Source organism: Pocillopora damicornis, chromosome 1 (genome assembly GCF_964200805.1).
Source record: "Pocillopora damicornis chromosome 1, jaPocDami1.2, whole genome shotgun sequence".
NCBI lineage: Eukaryota > Metazoa > Cnidaria > Anthozoa > Scleractinia > Pocilloporidae > Pocillopora > Pocillopora damicornis.
The window spans coordinates 23,805,963-23,829,188 of NC_142670.1; the positions used below are offsets into that span (position 1 = coordinate 23,805,963).

The window sequence follows — 23,226 nt, forward strand, 5'->3', positions numbered from 1 at the left end:
CCTGCCAAGGGGATACATTGATGACTTTTAAGCCTTTCTGGTTATCAAACAGCAGTATAGTGCCAAAATTTAAGGCATGTAACTTAAGTGTGCCAAACTAACAAACTAAAAGGGACTAAACTTGTTTGCAGTGTACATGGAGTTTAGACCAAATAAAAAGTTGTTTAACAGTTTCTGTACCATGAGCAGTAACGATGTCGGCCTCTTCTGTAAGGAGTTTTCTGCCCCAATTAACACTGCTACTTAATCCAGTGTTCAGGTACAACCATCGATTATTTGTGAAATACCCTAAACACCAAAAATAGAACGTTATCAGAATATCTGACTAACTGGACCAATGCAAGGGGTAACCACATTCTCATTGCAGTCATATGTCATCTCCTTTCCAGTATTTTGCATTGTAGACATTTTGTCACAGATAGTTCATTTTCAGAAAGCATATGTGTCCATCTTTGTGCAATTTACTAATTAAAAACTAAATCAAAAAAGTCTAAGTGCAAATAAATTTATTCTCTGAATTAAAGTTTAATAAGCAGATGTACCTTAAATTCAGTCCTACTAACAGTACTTTTTCAGAAGTTATTAGATCCTGCAGAGTTTTAGATCTACCTTTGGTGTGTTAACCACAAACCTCAAACTGCAGTTAGGGGTTTGAGGTTAGAAGTTGGAAGTTTTTAAGATTTCAACCTTTATGATCAACATCACCTTTCACCTGACAAAAACCATCACAACTAACATGTGTGCTACCATCTTGAATTACAAAAAGCATGAAAGTCCTTCATTTCAAACACATAACGTAGCAAGAAGTTTGGTTTTGGTCTACTAAAAAGAAGAGACCTCATCTCACATATATTTACAGGACATGCGTGAGAACTTTCAAACAGGAAGAAGAAAAGCAACACCCAAAACTGCCTTGCCCTAAGTTCAAACACAAACAGCAAATGAGTGACTTGTGACTCCTAGCGGTCTGCAGTAACACATACCCAGAAACAAACATGGATCTAAAACTCTTTAGTACAGACATGAGCATTGGGGATTATGTTTTATTTAAGTTTGTTTGTAAAAATGTTGTTGCAGGTACATTACTTTTTGTACAGATTCCTCCCACAGCATTGCTCTTAGGATTGCCAACATAAGCCAGGCCAATGACACCATCAGCAAAGTCTTGGTAAGTAAACAGATGTGCAAGGCAGTATTGAAGCCATTCTTCATTCCGACTGAATGCCTTACAAATATAATATAGCTCTGCATTAAAATGAACTAAAAATACCCTACACTGAACATGAAGGAAAAGATAAGTTTAGGGGGTGGGAAACTTTTACAGAAAAATTTCAAGTTCTGCTCACAAATTACAGAATAAGTTTCTCCCAACTATGAAGAGAGGGGAAAAAAACAATGATGCATGATTATCAGAATGGACTAAGAAGATTCTGTTTGCAAGATTTTATCAGCACAATTGTTGTGGGACCACATAATAATACCTTCATCAAGAAACTTTGTAAAAATTTACAGCTTAGAAAATAATCTAAATCATCTTTGCCTTTTCTTCCCAGAAAACCAAAAGGATGACTTAAAACTAGTTAGACTTGCAACTCACAACTACATTGTCACATAACTTACATTGAGAAGTTTCTTGATTTCCCATGGATTGCTGGCACTTGTGCCCTTGTTATAATGGTCTGTTTCTCGTGTAGGTGTCCTGTGGACTAACACCTGTGAATGGATAAGCTCCAGATTATGAACAATACACTATTCAGTTGCAAACTAAAGTTTGTTAAAGAGTAGGCTTCTATCTGCAGGTAGCTTACCAAAACGATTTACAATGCAATTGCTCACATTCTTTGTAACTCACAAAAGAAACAAAAGAAATATATGTGCAGCGGTAAAACACATGTTGTACTAATACTGAGTGCACCCTTAACTGCTGTCTACCAACTTTTTCATACAGAGAATTTGAGTAAGATTGAGTAATAAGAAAGTAACTTACAATGTACTAAATTACTGAGAGTATTTAGGTTAGGAAGGCACACAGGGCCACCAAGGCACACAGGGTCACCAAGGCTGTCAGTCTTACTCCAAAGTAGATGTTAATTACTTACCACTATATGTACATACAAGTAAATCTAAAAGAGTATTCTCTGATTCTACATGGCACACATGCTTGTGTCCATCTCATACATAACATTCAGAGCAGCTTAACAGTCACAATCAGCCATAATCACACACTTAGACAACATCTTGGTTGTAAAGTTCTATTGTGGACAATTGATTCTGGGTTTCAAGATATCTATTTTAAGCTTTAAACAATATAATATCAAGCAGAAAAGAGATGGGAACAAATAAAATATCAATTAATAATGGTAATAGGACTGAATGGAGTCCAATTCTGTCTATAATCATACAGGTGTGTAACAAAATCAGATGACCACAAAGAGGGAGTCTGATCTGTTTATCACAAGTATAAATTACAGACAGAATTGGACACGAAGTCTTGTTACCAATTAATCAAAACTATGACAAAATTTGAGAAACTAAAAACTGGCTATGGATGTTTTCATAGAGAAAAAAAAAACAACAGTTAACTCTGCAAGAATATGATGCATTCTGTCCACTTACAAAGGCATGACAGGTTAACTGTCCCTTATAAACTGTCCTATAAGGAGTTATGTTCTATTACACTGTCCAATTAGGAGTTATGTTCTATTACACTGTCCAATTACAAGCATGACACATACTCTGTCCTATTAGTGCTCAAATTGAGTGGGTGATGACCAGTCACATTCAAGAATTTTGTCATAGTTTTGATTAGGATTATTAGCTGATCCAACACCAAATTCTTTGAACTAATGACAAGAATTGTATGGGAACCAGTAAGGGGATTTACTGATGATATCTTGGGAGTGAATGGGTAGAGACCTTAAGAATCATAACATATATTTGATACTTTTTGAATTTCAAATCCATATCCTCTGTATTCCTCTGACCATGCAGTTCTTTGAAAAATGGAATCCACTCTGTCTATGACACCAATCTGTGTGTACAGAAAACATAATTGCTATTAATAAACATTTATAAATAAATCACAAGGAAATGTCAAGTTGAATCAGATTTCGGCTTTTCAACAAATTAAAATCATTCAATCCTGCAAGTGTCTAATTTGGATAACATGGAACAATGTTATATTCACCTGGAACAGCTTAGGGAAAAGATAGATATCTCCACACAACATATACCTTGCTTGAAATCATTTCCTTAAATTTTCAAAATTATACCCCAGGTTTCCTGTTCTTCAAATCACACATTTGCTTGGATTGAGCAGCAGATGTTGAGATCTTGTCCAAGTAAGTTAAAGTATTGGAAACTTTTCCATATTTTTCTCTTCACCATCTTGTTCTCCAATAGTGACTCAATCATATTAACATCAACATCAGTATCGTTATTTTTACACAAGACAATGAGATTACATTTTTTGAAAAGTCAAAAATGATTTTTATGCCTGACTGTTTTGACTTACCATATAATTGATGGTTTGCTTCTCATCTCCCCGACCCATTTCAGTAAAGAATCGATAGTCAGCAACCAGTGCAAGGCGACATCTTATCCTTGTTGGAGCAGCACGTCTTTTTCTCTTAGAATACGTACCCTGTGCTGATAATACAACAACACATATTCAATTTCAGGAGCTATACCCTTTTCAGGTTAGTCCATTTTTTTCATATTTTCAACTCTTTTTCAAGAAGTACTCAAAGCAATAACCTCCTGAATGCCACCATGTATTCCCCATGGAAACTGAAACTGCTAACAAAAAATCAGTGCAAAACTCAGATCTAATTAACATTGCTGGTTACAGTTTACAGTGGTCACCCTTCATTGGCTTTTTTCCTGGAAAACAACCACAACATTTCATCTATTTTTTGTACTCACAGTTAGCCAAGTTTCACAATAATAATATTCCCTACATGTCTGAACTGTTCAGTCAAGAAATTGCCCCTATGAATTGTTACAGACTTAGCTTGCCACATAAATACAGCACTCACCATGGCTATCTTCTTCATCTGCATAAAGCACAGGAGAATGATGTGAATCATGTCCACAAAAACTGAATTTTTTCTTCCTAAAAAATTGTATTAAAAAAAAACTTAGTAAATCTAACAAGGAAGTTCAAATTCTCATGGTTAAATAAGCAAACAACATTCTACTCCTTGCTCCTGTAAACATGTTTCCTTCCTGAATGCATTCAATCAGCAAAGAGTAATTGACATAAATGCTTATTATGGGGTTCATTAATTTAAAAAATTTTTCAAACTTTAGAATTGAAAAATTCGCTCAGTGCATACTTTAGGTGAGGAAAAGTGATCATGAATCAGTACACCCAGATAAAACTTTTAATTAGTATGACAAAACTTAATTGTTTGATCAACTATGGAAAATAGAAGGTCAAAGAATCTGACATAGAACATACATGTATATACAAGTTATGTGATTCATTCCATGTTTGTGGACATTTTAACTATTTATAGCATTTTTCAACTTACACATTAGGCTCCTGGCCTTGGGCATTTGTTATATTGGATTTCACATCAGAATGTCTGTAAGATATCATCTGATCCTGGCTAGAGCCAGCAATATGTCGCCATGCTGGCTACAAAACAAAACAAAAACAACAATATACTACTAGTCCATCGAATAAAATTCACAATCTGTGCTTTTCACAAACTGGCCTCATCAAAGAGATTAAAACATCCTAAGTAATAACCCCTAGTGGTAAGCAGTTCCAAGAGAAGACTCCACTCAATTATGAGTTGATATCAAATTAGCTGGATTTATCTGGTATAAACTGCAACACATCCTGGCTTGTCAAACTCTATGGGTAACGAGTCATTCTGAAATCTTATTAGCTCCCTGGAGAATATCAATGGCCTAGACAAACATTTTTTAAAAGTAACATCTTGCAAGCTTAGAACCAAAATGTTATCATCACATGTTTTTTTTAATTCATATATTATTAACTGTCAGTATGTTATCTGGGACAGCTGCATTGTGTTTTTTTTCAGCGCTCAGTCTGAGTATGAAATAGATCAGAGACTATTAGAATACTACAAGATGATCGTGTAAGAGATCTATGTGAACCCTTTGTTTGGGTTGAGTATACAGAATTGCTTTAATTCTGCAGACTTAAAAACTCCTTGTTCCTGATTATATATTAAAAACATTGAGAGGCCCCATTTGAATTTGCCACAATGTAGATTAAAATGTTATTACACAAAATAAGAACTTATAAAACAAAAATGAACAGAGGGGTTTATCAGCAAATGATACCGGCACACTCGGAGAGAAAAAATGCCAAGAGTTCCCAATAGGAGTCACACCTGCAATCATCCTGATGGGAGCATTAGAGTTTTTTTCCCTCCAAGTATACTTGTGTCAGTTATAGATCAACATCACTGTTCACTTAAAATCACCAGGCTTAAAATTAACCATCTTCATTTATATCAAAAGCAATAAAGTTCACTGACATAAAAATCATAGTTTGTACCTCAACAATGTAAATGTCATCCTTTGTTGCGATAGAAGCTGTAATGATTCCATGGTCAACATGAACTCTTGCCCTTGATGTTGAGTCACCTGTATCAAAAAGTTGCATCAAGAGTGTTCTATAAAAACTAATTATCTTGAGCATTGAAACAATTGGTTGCAAAATTGAAAAAAAAAAAGGGGGGGTCAATAGATTCATAACACAGCTTTAAATTTTGGAATACCAAACTATAGGGGAAAAACTGTGTAATTAGGAAATAAATTTAGTGACAGCAACAGTCTTCTGTGACGAATTACGGCCATTTCTCCCCATGGTCATTTCACCCCCAGTCGCTTCGCTCCAACCAAAAGTCAGTTCGCTCCATAATCGAAGTCACCTCGCTCCATACAAAAGTTACTTCCCTTCAGACAAAAGTTACTTCTCTTCATACAAAAGTTACTTCCCTTCATACAAAAGTTACTTCCCTTCATACAAAAGTTACTTCCCTTCATACAAAAGTTACTTCCCTTCATACAAAAGTTACTTCCCTTCATACAAAAGTTACTTCCCTTCATACAAAAGTTACTTCCCTTCATACAAAAGTTACTTCCCTTCATACAAAAGTTACTTCCCTTCATACAAAAGTTACTTCCCTTCATACAAAAGTTACTTCCCTTCATACAAAAGTTACTTCCCTTCATACAAAAGTTACTTCCCTTCATACAAAAGTTACTTCCCTTCATACAAAAGTTACTTCCCTTCATACAAAAGTTACTTCCCTTCATACAAAAGTTACTTCCCTTCATACAAAAGTTACTTCCCTTCATACAAAAGTTACTTCCCTTCAGACAAAAGTTACTTCCCTTCAGACAAAAGTTACTTCCCTTCATACAAAAGTTACTTCCCTTCATACAAAAGTTACTTCCCTTCATACAAAAGTTACTTCCCTTCATACAAAAGTTACTTCCCTTCATACAAAAGTTACTTCCCTTCATACAAAAGTTACTTCCCTTCATACAAAAGTTACTTCCCTTCATACAAAAGTTACTTCCCTTCATACAAAAGTTACTTCCCTTCATACAAAAGTTACTTCCCTTCATACAAAAGTTACTTCCCTTCATACAAAAGTTACTTCCCTTCATACAAAAGTTACTTCCCTTCATACAAAAGTTACTTCCCTTCATACAAAAGTTACTTCCCTTCATACAAAAGTTACTTCCCTTCATACAAAAGTTACTTCCCTTCATACAAAAGTTACTTCCCTTCGTACAAAAGTTACTTCCCTTCGTACAAAAGTTACTTCCCTTCGTACAAAAGTTACTTCCCTTCATACAAAAGTTACTTCCCTTCATACAAAAGTTACTTCCCTTCATACAAAAGTTACTTCCCTTCATACAAAAGTTACTTCCCTTCATACAAAAGTTACTTCCCTTCATACAAAAGTTACTTCCCTTCATACAAAAGTTACTTCCCTTCGTACAAAAGTTACTTCCCTTCGTACAAAAGTTACTTCCCTTCATACAAAAGTTACTTCCCTTCATACAAAAGTTACTTCCCTTCATACAAAAGTTACTTCCCTTCATACAAAAGTTACTTCCCTTCATACAAAAGTTACTTCCCTTCATACAAAAGTTACTTCCCTTCATACAAAAGTTACTTCCCTTCAGACAAAAGTTACTTCCCTTCATACAAAAGTTACTTCCCTTCATACAAAAGTTACTTCCCTTCATACAAAAGTTACTTCCCTTCATACAAAAGTTACTTCCCTTCATACAAAAGTTACTTCCCTTCATACAAAAGTTACTTCCCTTCATACAAAAGTTACTTCCCTTCATACAAAAGTTACTTCCCTTCATACAAAAGTTACTTCCCTTCATACAAAAGTTACTTCCCTTCATACAAAAGTTACTTCCCTTCATACAAAAGTTACTTCCCTTCATACAAAAGTTACTTCCCTTCATACAAAAGTTACTTCCCTTCATACAAAAGTTACTTCCCTTCATACAAAAGTTACTTCCCTTCATACAAAAGTTACTTCCCTTCATACAAAAGTTACTTCCCTTCGTACAAAAGTTACTTCCCTTCGTACAAAAGTTACTTCCCTTCGTACAAAAGTTACTTCCCTTCATACAAAAGTTACTTCCCTTCATACAAAAGTTACTTCCCTTCATACAAAAGTTACTTCCCTTCATACAAAAGTTACTTCCCTTCATACAAAAGTTACTTCCCTTCATACAAAAGTTACTTCCCTTCATACAAAAGTTACTTCCCTTCGTACAAAAGTTACTTCCCTTCATACAAAAGTTACTTCCCTTCATACAAAAGTTACTTCCCTTCATACAAAAGTTACTTCCCTTCATACAAAAGTTACTTCCCTTCATACAAAAGTTACTTCCCTTCATACAAAAGTTACTTCCCTTCATACAAAAGTTACTTCCCTTCATACAAAAGTTACTTCCCTTCATACAAAAGTTACTTCCCTTCATACAAAAGTTACTTCCCTTCATACAAAAGTTACTTCCCTTCATACAAAAGTTACTTCCCTTCGTACAAAAGTTACTTCCCTTCATACAAAAGTTACTTCCCTTCATACAAAAGTTACTTCCCTTCATACAAAAGTTACTTCCCTTCATACAAAAGTTACTTCCCTTCATACAAAAGTTACTTCCCTTCATACAAAAGTTACTTCCCTTCATACAAAAGTTACTTCCCTTCATACAAAAGTTACTTCCCTTCATACAAAAGTTACTTCCCTTCATACAAAAGTTACTTCCCTTCATACAAAAGTTACTTCCCTTCATACAAAAGTTACTTCACTCCATGTAAGAAATTAGTGAAATGTTGTCATGAACTTTTTGTTTTGATGTTAGAGTTGGACTGATTTTGAACTTATGTCAGTTCAGATTTATTAACTAATGCAGTCAGCAAAGTGACTGGGGGCGAAATGATCATGGGATGAAGTGATTGGATACCTCTGTGACCTACTACTGTACAGACCCACTGCAACATGGAATCTTTTTGTTTTACAAAATAAAGTAGAAAAATTTTGTTGATGGCAATGTCATCTTCACATCTGTCTCCCACTAGATCATAGGCAATAACCAATCACGATGCACTTATAAAATATACAAAAGCCTTCATTTGGCTTGCAAATATGTACAGATATTTGTCTACAGACATTATCTGTTTCCAAAAGTGATCAGTTTTTCCAAGGGAACACCATGAACTAATGTATGAGAGATTGATGAAAGAGTACATTACTACCGTAATTTCCGGTCGATTACCCGCACGGCCGATTACCCGCACCGGCCGATTATTGCATACGGCGAAAAAAAAAGTCAACGGATTACCCGCACCGGTGGATAACCCGCACGTTGTTATTCAACTTTTTCGGTGGCGAAAACGTGACATTAAGGCGATACATTTCAGTCTTTCGATTCAGACATGTGCACAATTCTGTGTCAATATTAGCTTATACTTTATTGATTGATTATTGCTGCTGCTCTATTACCGATTTCATCGGCAAGAGTTATTACTCTAAGCTTATAATCAAACGTAAAACTGTGACGTGGGCGTTTCACAGCAGGCATTTTAACTTAATTGGTGACTCGTGGATACACTTATCGCGAATGATCGAGGTTTATAATTCTTATTCAGTCAGTTACCTTTTTATAGCATGTAGGAGCGTAATGAGCAATATCCATTGTTCATTTGTCGTTAAAATACTTTTTCAGCGCGAAATTAGTTAAGTTTCACACCTATTATTTTCAACATTCTGGTGATGCATTTGGGATTTAAAATTACTGTCGGCAATTTCTCAAAAAAAATCAATATCTCCTGTTCTACTGGGCCTAACAAGTCCCTTAAAACGGGAAAATTCTCTTTAGCTCAAGCTAGTGAAAACTGGAAATTTGTTACTGATGCGCCGGATATCCTTGGATTATTTTTGTCACCATCAAGGTTTTGTTTTCACGCGTGCCGATAAAAATTTGTTTGTCACGCAACTAATTATGCGTGAAATAAACTCGAGTTGGCATCATGTTTTCGTGCCGCTTTGTGGCACTTTTGATACAATAAAATTCATTTGAGAGGTGGAAACGCAGGTAGGTGAGAAATTTTTTCAATTCAACTTCCAGAAGAATTTAAAATTGTCACATAACCCGCACCTCCCTATTACCCGCAGTGGCGCGGATTTAATGCAAAATCAACAGATTACCCGCGGGTAATCGACCGGAAATTACGGTAATCATAACCTTTAGGAAATGAAGTTTTGATGTACAAGGAACATATAAGATATCCCAGTTTAAGTTTAAGGATCTGGATAATAAAATGGATGCAATCTACATGAATGTATCACAGCTAAATTTTAATCTCATATCTGAAACAATATTTTTTATGTACCTTGGTTGATCCTTACTCTCCTTATCATACCCTGACTCTAATCAATTATTTTCTGAGCTAACACAAAGGAAATTTGGATTCAGCCAAGGAAGAAATTTCCCTTCACTGAGATAAAAATGTCACTGTATCATAAAAAGTGTATGTCTACATTTCAACACCATGAAGTTCCTCATAAAAGTAAAATACATTTACAACTAAAAATCTTACCCTCATCATAACCCTTGTAGAAGCCTTCTAAATCTACAGTAACTTCTTTCTCAGGGTAATTTTCTGCCACTGAATAAGCATGAAAGTCTTCAGCAAAGAGCTCACTGTGAGGAGTCAAATGAAGTCTAAAATGCCTGAAAGATACACAGAATAGAAAATAAGATGCAATTAAAATTGTCCATCATAATCCTTATTGAGCCATCATAGTGTCAAGTTCTATCTGCTATACTGTTCATCAAAATAATAGTTTTGTTCTTACTAAGGAGAAAACATCAAGTTTCCTGGAGTCCATAATTGGTAACTGTACCACGAACAGCAAGTATTATCAACTATGAACATCATTTTGAAGAGTGAAAAATCTTTCTGGAGGGCCAAAACTTGACTAAAACTGGGCTTTGATTGTTTTCATTTCCTTTTATTTATTCAAATAAACAAATTTCCCTAGACAACTTTTTCAAAGGTGTAAATTTTCATCAACAATTTGTGATAAACCAGCACTCAAACTAAACCTGTGTGCCTGCTACAAGTTGTAAAAGACTTAGTTCATGCTTTTAATTGTATATACATGTACATAGTTATCAGGCTACAAAAGTACTTGGAAGTTTGGAGAGCTCACAAGAAGCTACAAAATCTACACTGCAAGCAACTCTTCAAATTTGCAGAGTTCAAGCCTTTCCCCACCTAACATCAGAAGGTATATTCTCCATTTTGTTCTCTATACATATCCTAAGGTGCTGACAAGGAGAATTTGGATAACAATTAAGAGCTTTTTTTATTGCTGATGATTTTCTTTATTCTCGCGACCCTAATGTGTGATTCAGGAATGATATCATAGGAAGAAACAAGATGCTGGTCACTGTTAGGGTTTTAAGGGTTAAAAGACAAAGTGCCACACTGTTTGGGAGAAGGGGTTTTAAAGTTGAATAAGAATTTGTTACATTTAAAAAGTCTCTGTAAATGAGTATTATCATCCTCAACAAACCCAGTCCTATTACCACTCACTGTATATGTAGGTTAATATGGTACAGGCCATGCTTTATTTTTTCCAAGGTGTCACTTAATGATTTTGATCCTCAGAATACGTAAGTAAGTAAGTAACTTTTTTTCAGCTTGGGTTGATTCAGCTGATTAGGCATCTAACAGAACATGCTAATATTCCTAGAAAAGTTTAAGAAAATTACAAAAAAACAATGCTATGAAAAAAATCTGTACCTGTTTAATGTTGTAAAAGAAAGTGTCTTTTCTTTGTTGTTGACATCTCTCTTGTGAATGTCATGAAAAATGTCACCCGTATGTAAAGTTTCATAATGTCTTACCACATCTCTAATCTCACCTGAAAATGAAAAAGCACCATCATAAATACTCATGCATGTTTTATGGCTGCATTTATAACAAATTGACTCAAACTGAATTTGATGTAATTATGCAACATTTTTCAATAGAGATATTATAAATGTGCAAGGTACATATAAGAATCTTAGTCATTTGTTCCAGAAAAGCCTCATTAGAAGCTATCACAAGCACATTTCAGCTTGCAGTGGTTTTAGCCCATTTCAAGGCTCCACATAGCTACAGGTTGGTTTGATTTCAAACCACCACCTAAATTTTTTTTCTGCATTGTTTCTTTTTTATATCCAAAATGGACGTCACTTTATCCAATTGATCAGTCATTCTCTCATTCTCTCAAACAAAGGTGTATAGTCTACAACCAATATTTTCAATCCTTTCTATTGCTAAAACAACTTCCTCTTCATGAATTCATAACTTATATCAGCTTATGAGAAAGTATGTAGTGCTTGTGACCAATGTATTTCAATGAAATTTTTTGTGTTATTTCGTATATTTCATCCGTACAGACATTGCTAAAAACTCTAGGCCCACGGTTTATCAGCTTATCAACGATAACATCTCAATAGCGCAGTGAGAACATGCGTTAGTGACATCATTACTTGATGTGCTCAATATCTGGTCTTGTCGAGTGGTAATAATGGGATGGAATGAACATAAACAATGAGAGTTCTTTTAAGCAGCAATGGCCAAAAACCGTTGAAACCAGTAGATCCTATCCTCTTTTAGAGACATTTATTATTCCTTTGATTGCTTTTTCTCATCATGTAATCCTAAAACGTATCAAGAAATCCTGAACATCGAGGAAATCAACTGTCACTGCCGGCCTCAGCCAATATCGTTCAAAAGACTGAAACACAAAGTAGTGAAGTTTTTCCTTTGCTCTTCTGTAAGAGGTTCATAACCAAAGTGATGTGTTAAATGTTACCCAGAGGCGAAAACAAATAAACTCTTGTTTGATGTAACACTCGGCCTCACACCCATACCTGTACAGTCATGTCAGTATGGTGTTTGCAGCATACTACCATAATCTACTAACTTCTGTTAACATTGTCAACCGTCAACTTACCCGCGTTAACCTCAAAGATACTGTTGAGGGCTAAACTGAAAAGTAAGGCCAAGTGATAACACAACACTCCCATTGTAAAGATAAAGAACAAAAAATCAAAATGTTTCCTCAGTTTCAGTTCACATCGCCACTCGTCGATCGCTTTAAATACGTCGTGTATGGCTGCACAAACTATGCCGACCGCGCAGACAATGGATTAAAAAAAAAAACATCTCTTACAAGCGTTAGTTTGTTTGTTTTTTGTTAATTCAAAGAATTGGTTGAGAATTATCAAATCTCAAATCAATGAAACCTTTAACTCCCAAAAGTGACCAATAATATCCTCATAATATCAAACAAATTTTAAGCAGACAAGTAATGAAAATAAAGAAAAATTTCAATAAGATTATTAGCTGATGCAATACGAAATTCTCTAAAGTAACATCATAAGAATTGTATAACAGACAGTAAGAAGAATTACCACTGAGATATTGGGAATGATAGGGTAAATACATTATTTCCTACCCAGTTTTTACTCTTCCCAGGCTTGTCTCCGCTCTCTCGAAACGGATCCGGAGGCTGAGAGACGGTCTGTAGGAGAAGAGAAGAGAAAGCTTCCTCCCCTAAAGAATTACTGTAGGACAATTAGCATGAAAGCAAATAAACTAATTTACTTCCTTGATACTGCTCCAGTTTTCCTGGGAGCGAGTTCATTCGTTTTCCTCGCTCGGCTCATATGCTTACCGGTTGTTCATTAATTCATATCTGACGGTGGAGAATATTTCCATGTTCATGTGGGATAGTTTCTCAAAGTTTCACGCCAAATGAATTGTCAGTGAAAAGGCGCTCGGTGCTTACATTAGAGTAACGCTCCACAAATAATAGATTGTCCTGCGCTTGGGCTGATAGAAATCCTAAGTAAATCGGCCGACGACAAGCGGAAAAAATTAATAGGTAATTGATAATACTTAATGGACCTTTTCCACTAGCGTTTTGGCGCTTACGTTTGGCCGTTACGTTCAGCGGGCCTGGGAAAGAGAATGACTATGGAGCCCACAGTCGAACAGAAATAGACAACCACATTTTATTGGCTGCCTGATATGACTGACGTATGAAGTGTGTTGGAAAAAACTCAAAGGACGAAAAGTGATGGTTAAAATTATTTTCGAAACAGGACACTAAAGGCTACAGGTTGTGGTAAGTACTGTCTGTGAAAACACCTGATTCACATCCATCATGACTGATTTGCCTTAACATAGACCAAAGAAATCGTTTTGGCTTGGAGCATCGGCTTTTAAAACTGCTTCAAGCCTCATTTTGTATGATGTGATTAATGACTCGATGGAAGAGAATTCTGATATGTGCGAAAAAAAAATTAAAAGAAATTCATAAGCGGCAAAGTCGGTTTAACGCTTTTAACTTCACCTAGATCTACCAAAAGTTGACTAAATTCAACGAATTAACTGGTATTTTAACCGACACTGGACATAATGATTTCTTTCAAACTGCCTTCTTTGAAGATTAAATTCCGACATCCTCTGAGAAAGCCGGAAGGCTATCTACCAACGCACCAACCTCGCGCAGAATTCCAACCGTTATGTGAAAAATATGAATTCCAAATGTCCATTACAAAAGCTTCAATGAGATTCGTTTTGTTCCTTCCACCGAAGGAAAGATAAGGAGTGACGGATATTTTTAATCCTACATTTGAAGTGCCATCCTGATGCACGTAAATGTATTTCGGTTTCGTACGTCTAACTTTTTTTACCAATGATGGATGTGAGCATGCAAAAATGAAACAATTCACTTTGTTTGCAGGTAACAGCCGGTCTCAGTATATACTTTGTTTAGCGAGAACCGTTGGATTTTTAACCAGAAATCACTATCGAGACTTGTTAAAGTACTCAATTGGAGCTTCTGTCTTGAAACGGTAAGCTGTTTGTGCTCGATGACTATCTCTTCATGAGCTGTTCATTTTCCAGTAAGTGAGATTTGCGTCATCAAAGACAAAGTTAGTAAATAAGAGGAACGGCTAGATTGATCAGTGTTGTACCCTTAAAAGACAACATTGCTATCTTCGTTTATCTCTTAAGGGTGTTTATCCAAATAAGACGGAGATATTGTAACAATCACGTGATATTCCTGAACATTCCACTTTTCAAGTCAGGTAGCGGACAGAGGACCTTTTATTATAGAATAGTTGATATATGCAACTCGCTGTATAGTTCTCTTAAAACGAAACTTCCTCCAAAGAACGATTGATTTTTCCTTCTGATGTCAGGTACCCCTTATTAATCGGAATTTTCCGGAAATTTCACTTTCCAATAGCAATGAATAATTGCGGTGGGTATATTTTATTTCATGGGGGAGGGGGTGGGAGGAGTTTCATAGTAGCATCTTACAAGGATTTAGGAGCAAACCTTGATGTTTCATTACCATTACTGCTCACAAGCAACAGGAGATCCTTTTGGTTACCCTCCTGAGTAGTCTGAGTAGGTGAATTAAGGCTAATTTCTGATAACTTGAAGGAAAAATGAGAACTGTGATCTAATATTTTTAACAAAAACAATGAAAAGGGGAAGATAAAAATTGCAATTTCAAATTTAAAACTAAAGGAATTTTCTACAAACAATCCTTGTATAAGTTTTTTTCTATTTCTCCTTTTTTTCCAAACTAGGAAGAAACAGGGTCAAGATGGACAGCAAAGAAGAAGCTATATTAACTATCTTCATAGGTGCACTGATCGCTGAGTTCCTTTACAAGACTGGTTGCGTGTTGCAAGCCATCGAGGTATACGAGGAATGTTTGATTATATTACACAGTCAGGTGTTGTCTATCGATAGTTCATTGGCAAACACTATTTTCTGTGCCATCTACTTGGCATTAACCTCTGCTTACAGTAATATAAAGGACCACACAAGTACAGAAAAATGCATTAGGAAACTCCTGCCATACCTAGACTCCAATGACACCGCTCAAAAAGGATGGCTACATCTTATACTGGCAGAAATACTTCAAATACAAAATAGGTCAATTGAGGCCTGGAAATTTTACGAATCAGCGATCAACCTCATGAAAACGATTCGAAACACACAAGGCCGGGCACGGTGTTACAAAAACCTTGGAACAATGTTCCGATCACTTGGTCGTTATGACAAGGCCCGAGAATATCAGGAGAAAGCACTTGCTATCAGTATGGAAATTGGCGACAGGGATGGAGAAGCAACAAGCTACGGAAACCTAGGAACTTTGTTCCAATCACTTGGTCATTATGACAGGGCCCGAGAATATCAGGAAAAAGCACTCGCTATCACAATAGAAATTGGCGACAGGGATGGAGAAGCAACAAGCTACGGAAACCTAGGAACTTTGTTCCAATCACTTAGTCGTTATGACAAGGCCCGAGAATATCAAGAGAAAGCACTCGCTATGAAAATAGAAATTGGCGACAGGAAAGGAGAAGCAACAATCTACGGAAACCTAGGAACTTTGTTCCAATCACTTGGTCATTATGACAAGGCCCGAGAATATCAAGAGAAAGCACTCGCTATCAAAATAGAAATTGGCAACAGGGATGGAGAAGCAACAAGTTACGGAAACCTAGGAACTTTGTTCCAATCACTTGGTCATTATGACAGGGCCCGAGAATATCAGGAGAAAGCACTCGCTATCAGAATAGAAATTGGCGACAGGGATGGAGAAGCAACAAGCTACGGAAACCTAGGAACTTTGTTCCAATCACTTGGTCGTTATGACAAGGCCCGAGAATATCAAGAGAAAGCACTCGCTATGAAAATAGAAATTGGCGACAGGAAAGGAGAAGCAACAATCTACGGAAACCTAGGAACTTTGTTCCAATCACTTGGTCATTATGACAAGGCCCGAGAATATCAAGAGAAAGCACTCGCTATCAAAATAGAAATTGGCGACAGGAAAGGAGAAGCAACAATCTACGGAAACCTAGGAACTTTGTTCCAATCACTTGGTCATTATGACAAGGCCCGAGAATATCAAGAGAAAGCACTCGCTATCAAAATAGAAATTGGCAACAGGGATGGAGAAGCAACAAGCTACGGAAACCTAGGAACTTTGTTCCAATCACTTGGTCATTATGACAGGGCCCGAGAATATCAAGAGAAAGCACTCGCTATCAAAATAGAAATTGGCGACAGGGATGGAGAAGCAACAAGCTACGGAAACCTAGGAACTTTGTTCCATTCACTTCGTCATTATGACAAGGCCCGAGAATATCAAGAGAAAGCACTCGCTATCAAAATAGAAATTGGCGACAGGAAAGGAGAAGCAGCAATCTACGGAAACCTAGGAACTTTGTTCCGATCACTTTGTCATTATGACAAGGCCAAAGAATATCAGGAGAAAGCACTCGCTATCAGAATAGAAATTGGCGACAGGGATGGAGAAGCAACAAGCTACGGAAAGCTAGGAACTTTGTTCCAATCACTTGGTCGTTATGACATTGCCCGAGAATATCAAGAGAAAGCACTCGCTATCAAAATAGAAATTGGCAACAGGGATGGAGAAGCAACAAGCTACGGAAAACTAGGAACTTTGTTCCAATCACTTGGTCATTATGACAGGGCCCGAGAATATCAAGAGAAAGCACTCGCTATCAGAATAGAAATTGGCGACAGGGATGGAGAAGCAACAAGCTACGGAAACCTAGGAACTTTGGTCCAATCACTTGGTCATTATGACAAGGCCCAAGAATATCAAGAGAAAGCACTCGCTATGAAAATAGAAATTGGCGACAGGAAAGGAGAAGCAACAATCTACGGAAACCTAGGAACTTTGTTCCAATCACTTGGTCATTATGATAAGGCCCGAGAATATCAAGAGAAAGCACACGCTATCATAATAGAAATTGGCGACAAGGCTGGAGAAGCAACAAGCTACGGAAACTTAGGAACTTTGTTCCAATCACTTGGTCATAATGACAAGGCCCGAGAATATCAAGAGAAAGCACTCGCTATCAAAATAGAAATTGGCAACAGGAATGGAGAAGCAACAAGCTACGGAAACCTAGGAACTTTGTTCCAATCACTTGGTCATTATGACAGGGCCCGAGAATATCAAGAGAAAGCACTCGCTATCAGAATAGAAATTGGCGACAGGGATGGAGAAGCAACAAGCTACGGAAACCTAGGAACTTTGTCCCAATCACTTGGTCGTTATGACAAGGCCCGAGAATATCAAGAGAAAGCACTCGCTATCACAATAGAAATTGGCGACAGGGATGGAGAAGCAAAAAGCTACGGAAACCTAGGAACTTTGTTCCAATCACTTGGTCATTATGACAGGGCCCGAGAATATCAAGAGAAATCACTCGCTATCAGAATAGAAATTGGCGACAGGGATGGAGAAGCAACAAGCTACGGAAACCTAGGAACTTTGTTCCAATCACTTGGTCGTTATGACAGGGCCCTAGAATATCAAGAGAAAGCACTCGCTATCAAAATAGAAATTGGCGACAGGGATGGAGAAGCAACAAGCTACGGAAACCTAGGAACTTTGTTCCAATCACTTGGTCATTATGACAAGGCCCGAGAATATCAAGAGAAAGCACTCGCTATCACAACAGAAATTGGCGACAGGGATGGAGAAGCAACAATCTACGGAAACCTAGGAACTTTGTTCCAATCACTTGGTCATTATGACAAGGCCCGAGAATATCAAGAGAAAGCACTCGCTATCAGAATAGAAGTTGGCGACAGGGATGGAGAAGCAACAAGCTACGGAAACCTAGGAACTTTGTTCCAATCACTTGGTCGTTATGACAGGGCCCTAGAATATCAAGAGAAAGCACTCGCTATCACAATAGAAATTGGCGACAGGGATGGAGAAGCAACAAGCTACGGAAACCTAGGAACTTTGTTCCAATCACTTAGTCGTTATGACAAGGCCCGAGAATATCAAGAGAAAGCACTCGCTATGAAAATAGAAATTGGCGACAGGAAAGGAGAAGCAGCAATCTACGGAAACCTAGGAACTTTGTTCCAATCACTTGGTCATTATGACAGGGCCCGAGAATATCAAGAGAAAGCACTCGCTATCAGAATGGAAATTGGCGACAGGGATGGAGAAGCAAAAAGCTACGGAAACCTAGGAACTTTGTTCCAATCACTTGGTCGTTATGACAAGGCCCGAGAATATCAAGAGAAAGCACTCGCTATCAGAATGGAAATTGGCGACAGGGATGGAGAAGCAACAAGCTACGGAAACCTAGGAACTTTGTTCCAATGCCTTGGCAGATATAGGGAAGCTGAAGATTGTATGGAGAAAGCACTGCGTATCAAAAAGAAAATTGGTGACAAAGAAGGAGAGACACGTAGTTATGGAAACCTTACAAGTTTGTTTCTCTCGCTTGGCAAGTATGCAAAGGCTGACGACTATCTAAAGAAGGCAATTTCAGCTAGAGTGGGTATCGGTGATAAAAGTGGAGAAGCAGCAGATTACAGACACCTTGGGGTAATATCTCTTAAGTGTGGTGAATACGACAAGGCTCAAGAATATTACGAGAAAGCCCTTACAATTCACATGGAAATCGGTGGGAGAGAGGGAGTACTAGTCAGCTACATCGATTTAGGATTGTGTTTCCAATTGCTTGGTAAATATGACACGGCCGAAGAATACCTTCAGCAGGCTCTCTCATTAAGTAGGGATATTGGACACAACTTGAACGAGTTTTACTGCCTACGTTGTCTCTCTTTGTTAAAGGTGTCACAATTTCATCTTAAAGAGGCTTCTGCGTATCTTTTTCAAGGCATCGAAAAGTTCGACACTTTGAGAGATTTTCTTAAAGAAAACGATCAGTTTCAAATATCTCTTTTAGAAATTCACGGTACCTTTCCTTACAAGTTGTTAAGTAGGCTGCTTTCTTCCATTGGAAAGCCTCAAGACGCCCTTTACGTCGAAGAGCTGAGAAGGGCAAGAGGCCTGGCTGACTTGATGGCAGCTCGGTACTCTGCTCAAGAGCAGATCTCAAGCGATCCACAATCTTGGTGTGGCATTCAAGGGATCATCACAAAAGAAGCAGACTGTGCATGCCTGTACATTTCGGTTGGTCAAAATGATGTACGGTTTTGGATAATTAAAGCAATGGGAGCTATTCATTTTTCAGAAAATCAAGTGAGCCTGGATAAAAACAAAGTGACCGGAATAGTCCCTGAGTTAGATGAGTTTTTTAAAGAAGCCTTCCGCGGCCACACCATTTTACCCGAACAGAGTTGCGAAGATCGATCTTTAGATGTCACCGACACCGAATTGACGTCATTTCATTACGACAACCGTTCAGTGCTGCGTGACTATGATGCCAAAGATTTCAAAACAAGTCTCCACCTGTGTTACAAGATAATAATCGCTCCTGTGGCCAGTTTACTGAAGCAGCCCGAGATCATAATTGTCCCCGATTCCTGTGTGTATCAAGTGCCATTTGCAGCCTTGGCTGACGAAGGAGGCAAACATTTATCAGAGACATACAGGATTCGGCTGGTTCCCTCTCTGACGACTCTCAAGCTTGTCCAAGACAGTCCTCCAGACTATCACAGTCAGACTGAGGCACTGATAGTGGGTGACCCTGTGGTTGGAGAGGTGATTTACAAGGGAAGGCGCAGAAATATATCACCATTGCCGTGTGCAAGAAAGGAAGCAGAGATGATTGGAACACTTCTTGGAGTAACGCCTTTGATAGGAGATTCCGCGACAAAGCATTCTGTACTCCAAGCGATAAATTCGGTGAGCCTGATACACATAGCCGCCCATGGTGATGCCGAAAGAGGGGAGATTGCTCTTTCTCCTAAGCACCCTTCCCGACTCCCACCTTTTCCTCGAGAAGAAGATTATCTTTTGACGATGGCGGATATTTCAAAAACTCGGTTGCGAGCTAAACTAGTGGTGCTTAGTTGTTGTCACAGTGCTCGTGGACAGATTCGAACTGAGGGAGTTATTGGAATTGCCCGAGCGTTCTTAGGAGCTGGAGCTCGTTCAGTGTTAGCGGCACGATGGGCCCTGAATGACACAGCCACAGAGCAGTTTATGATTTGCTTCTACAAATATTTGTTCCGCGGTGAAAGCGCCAGTGAATCTCTCCACAAGGCCAGGAAGTGGATGAGAAATAACGGCTTTGACAAAGTTTCTCAATGGGCGCCATTCATGATCATGGGCGACAACGTGACATTTGATTTTGGAAATTGGCCGGTGCCTGACGCACCTCAAGAGCCATGACTTTGATAAAACCTCTGTAGTTGAATAAATTAGACTTAGTTAAGCTTGGAACTATTTGATTACTAGCCTGTAGAAGGAGGACGCCATCTGCGAAGGACAGCTCGGATCGATACCAGTGAAAAGCATTTCTGTAAAATGCTCATCGGACATCTTAGTTTAATAATCTGAAACAAGACAGCGAATAATGTTATCTCTTTATAAGAGTTCCGAAGTTAAAAAACTCCATTTTTTTGTTGACTCATTGGTTCAGTGAACAAGCCAAGCGAAGTGTGACAATTTTAAGGTTTCAAACGCGATTAGTTCTTCAAAGAAAGAAAATTTCTAATCCTTCTTCAAAGGTGATTAGTCTGTCAATTCAAGAGACCTTTAAACAAATGTGTGACTTGGAAAAGAAGTTTTTTTCTAGGCTTAAATATTTTGAAATTTCTGGCAAGGCTTTTGACAAGAAATATCGTGGTTTAACATGCCAAAATAAACACATTTAAAGAAAAGAAAAAAAGAGATACTCTTGTATGATAATGCAAACCATTGTATTTTCATAGATACCCCAAAGAGTGACCAGCATCTAATTTCTCCTTACAATATCTCTCCTGAATCAAACACTAAGGTCACAAGAATAATGAAAATGATCAAAAAGCACGGTAGCTTTTGACTGTTAGGCACAATCTCCTTGCCAGCACCTTGGGAAATGTATAGAAAACAGTATGAACTCCGGCGAACAGAACATCGATTACGCTCGCCAACAGGTCATCCTTAGTGAACTTTCCGCTGGCCAGGAGGAACTCGAAGAAGCCGGCTCGGTCGCGCTCTGTTTCCTCTGATGGCTTGCATGAATTCTCCGCCAGTTCGTTGATTCTTCTCTCGATAAATAATTCGGCGTAATAATACATCGTGTCAAAATTATCGACAAAATTTTTAAATTTCTGGGTCACGTAGGTCTTGTAAAACCAAGTAGGCAAAAAACCGACTTCGACCGCGTTCGCCAGAAAATCTCCGACGGCTTTTATGAAGGTCTGTGCCTCTCTGTTGATTTCCTCTTCAAGACAACCAAACCTTTTGTCAAACAACATCTCCGCCACAGACTCAAACGACCATTTGAAAAGTTCATTATTAAGTTCACAAACTTCGTTTTCTTTCTCTGACCCACTAGGTTCTCGAACTGATCGTCATCGGTGAATAAAATCGCTCATAATTTTATTGAAATCCGGAGTATAGTCGGCGACTTCTTTCGGTCGAAGCATTCTTTTGCTCAGGACGCTTCGTAGCTTGTACCATTCTTCACCATCGGCAAAAAAAACACTAAGTCTAAGACAATCAGAACAAACACGTTGGAGAATAGAACAAGGTTTTCAACGACTGCACTACAACTCTGTGACAGCAGAATAAACAGTTCCACATGAAAGGGCTTCTCCGTAGCTTTCGTTTGAGTGATCAAACAGAAAGGTGACAGACAAACACAGTGACAGCAGAAAAAGTAAAGGTAGAGTCGCGCGAAATAATTTACAAACTAGACCACGGCTGTAGTCAGACTTCAGAACAAGACGAGGCAGGTTTCGAGCGCCGAAGGCGCGAGCCGCCAGGGGGGTCTGAGGGCATGCCCCTCCAGAAAATTTTGAAATCTAAGAGGCTCAGAAATGCTCTTTTAAGCATTTCTCGTGGAATTTTTCTTCAGAAAAGTCAATCTTGGGCCAAAATCAAGACGAGGCAGTTGCCTCGTCTTGCCTCATGCTAGCTACGGCCCTTTAGACGAGGAGTCGGATTCGCTCTTATCTATAGTTATCTCCAAAGTTAGCGCTTTCTTGATTTGATTTCTAAAGTTGGTTGTTTCACTTCACAAAACAAGCAAACGTTCAGAATTCAAACTCTGGTAAGTGTAATGTGTGATTAATAATTTGTTGCATCATCTACTCACTGTGAGGAAATTTTACAACACATATTTCCAAGCCTTTATTTATAATTACTTCTGCCTTCACACGAACTATTATTTAGGGGATTATCAACTGAGGGATTAGTATACCAACGCTTTGAAGAGCGGCCGAGGGACGTGATGTTAATGATAGTTCATCTACATTTCTAAATCTTGGTAAAGCAAGAAAGGAAATTCGCAATAAACAACACAAGGGCTCTCGATATAAATAAATCGCTAAGGCAGATTAACATGGCACGATTGTTACTTACAATCGGCTACCTTAAGATGTAACATCAACATCGATCATGCCGTCGGAGTCATACACTGACGACTCTTTGACAGTCGTGCATACGAAAAGCTGCCATTCGCATAACTGGCATGCGATATTCTATAATAAAAAAGTGGAGTGGACCGTGTTTTATATTATCATGACGACCTTTATGAGGACAGAAAAGGAGGGACATACGTGATCAGATCGTGGAAAATAACTCTCAAACACAAGCACCATATATATGTTGACATTTAACACCGCACTGTTTTTTTAAAACGAATTAAGTG

At 37.9% G+C, this 23,226-nt stretch overlaps 2 protein-coding genes and 1 pseudogene across 2 annotated transcripts; 1 reads left to right on the forward strand and 2 right to left on the reverse strand.

Moving 5' to 3' along the window:
* Positions 1–115: 115 nt before the first annotated feature.
* Positions 116–12,703, reverse strand: LOC113681067 (ADAM 17-like protease). Its single transcript, XM_089212438.1, has 11 exons — positions 12,540–12,703; positions 11,336–11,456; positions 10,124–10,257; positions 5,537–5,625; positions 4,536–4,642; positions 4,038–4,114; positions 3,515–3,648; positions 2,945–3,031; positions 1,621–1,713; positions 1,087–1,225; positions 116–288 (listed from the first exon to the last, which is right to left on the reverse strand). The coding sequence occupies exons 1-11, from the start codon at positions 12,610–12,612 to the stop codon at positions 116–118; spliced, it is 1,227 nt and encodes a 408-aa protein (XP_089068564.1). The 5' UTR covers positions 12,613–12,703.
* Positions 12,704–15,121: 2,418 nt separating this feature from the next.
* On the forward strand, positions 15,122–21,258 carry LOC113670587 (uncharacterized). Its single transcript, XM_089212395.1, has one exon. The coding sequence runs from the start codon at positions 15,213–15,215 to the stop codon at positions 20,757–20,759; it is 5,547 nt and encodes a 1,848-aa protein (XP_089068521.1). The 5' UTR covers positions 15,122–15,212; the 3' UTR covers positions 20,760–21,258.
* A 130-nt stretch (positions 21,259–21,388) lies between these two features.
* Positions 21,389–22,486, reverse strand: LOC113678709 (sterol 26-hydroxylase, mitochondrial-like; annotated as a pseudogene).
* Positions 22,487–23,226: the final 740 nt, after the last annotated feature.

What these genes read in the sequence shown, in the direction of transcription:
- LOC113681067 (XM_089212438.1), bottom strand. Translation starts at nt 12,612, where the DNA reads ATGGGAGTGTTGTGTTATCACTTGGCCTTACTTTTCAGTTTAGCCCTC. An exon ending in CTACAAGGGTTATGATGAGG is followed by an intron (nt 5,626 to 10,123) that starts GTAAGATTTTTA and finishes TTTTTGATACAG; the next exon opens with GTGACTCAACATCAAGGGCA. An exon ending in CAAGGCCAGGAGCCTAATGT is followed by an intron (nt 4,115 to 4,535) that starts GTAAGTTGAAAA and finishes ACAATTTTTTAG; the next exon opens with GAAGAAAAAATTCAGTTTTT.
- LOC113670587 (XM_089212395.1), top strand. Translation starts at nt 15,213, where the DNA reads ATGGACAGCAAAGAAGAAGCTATATTAACTATCTTCATAGGTGCACTG.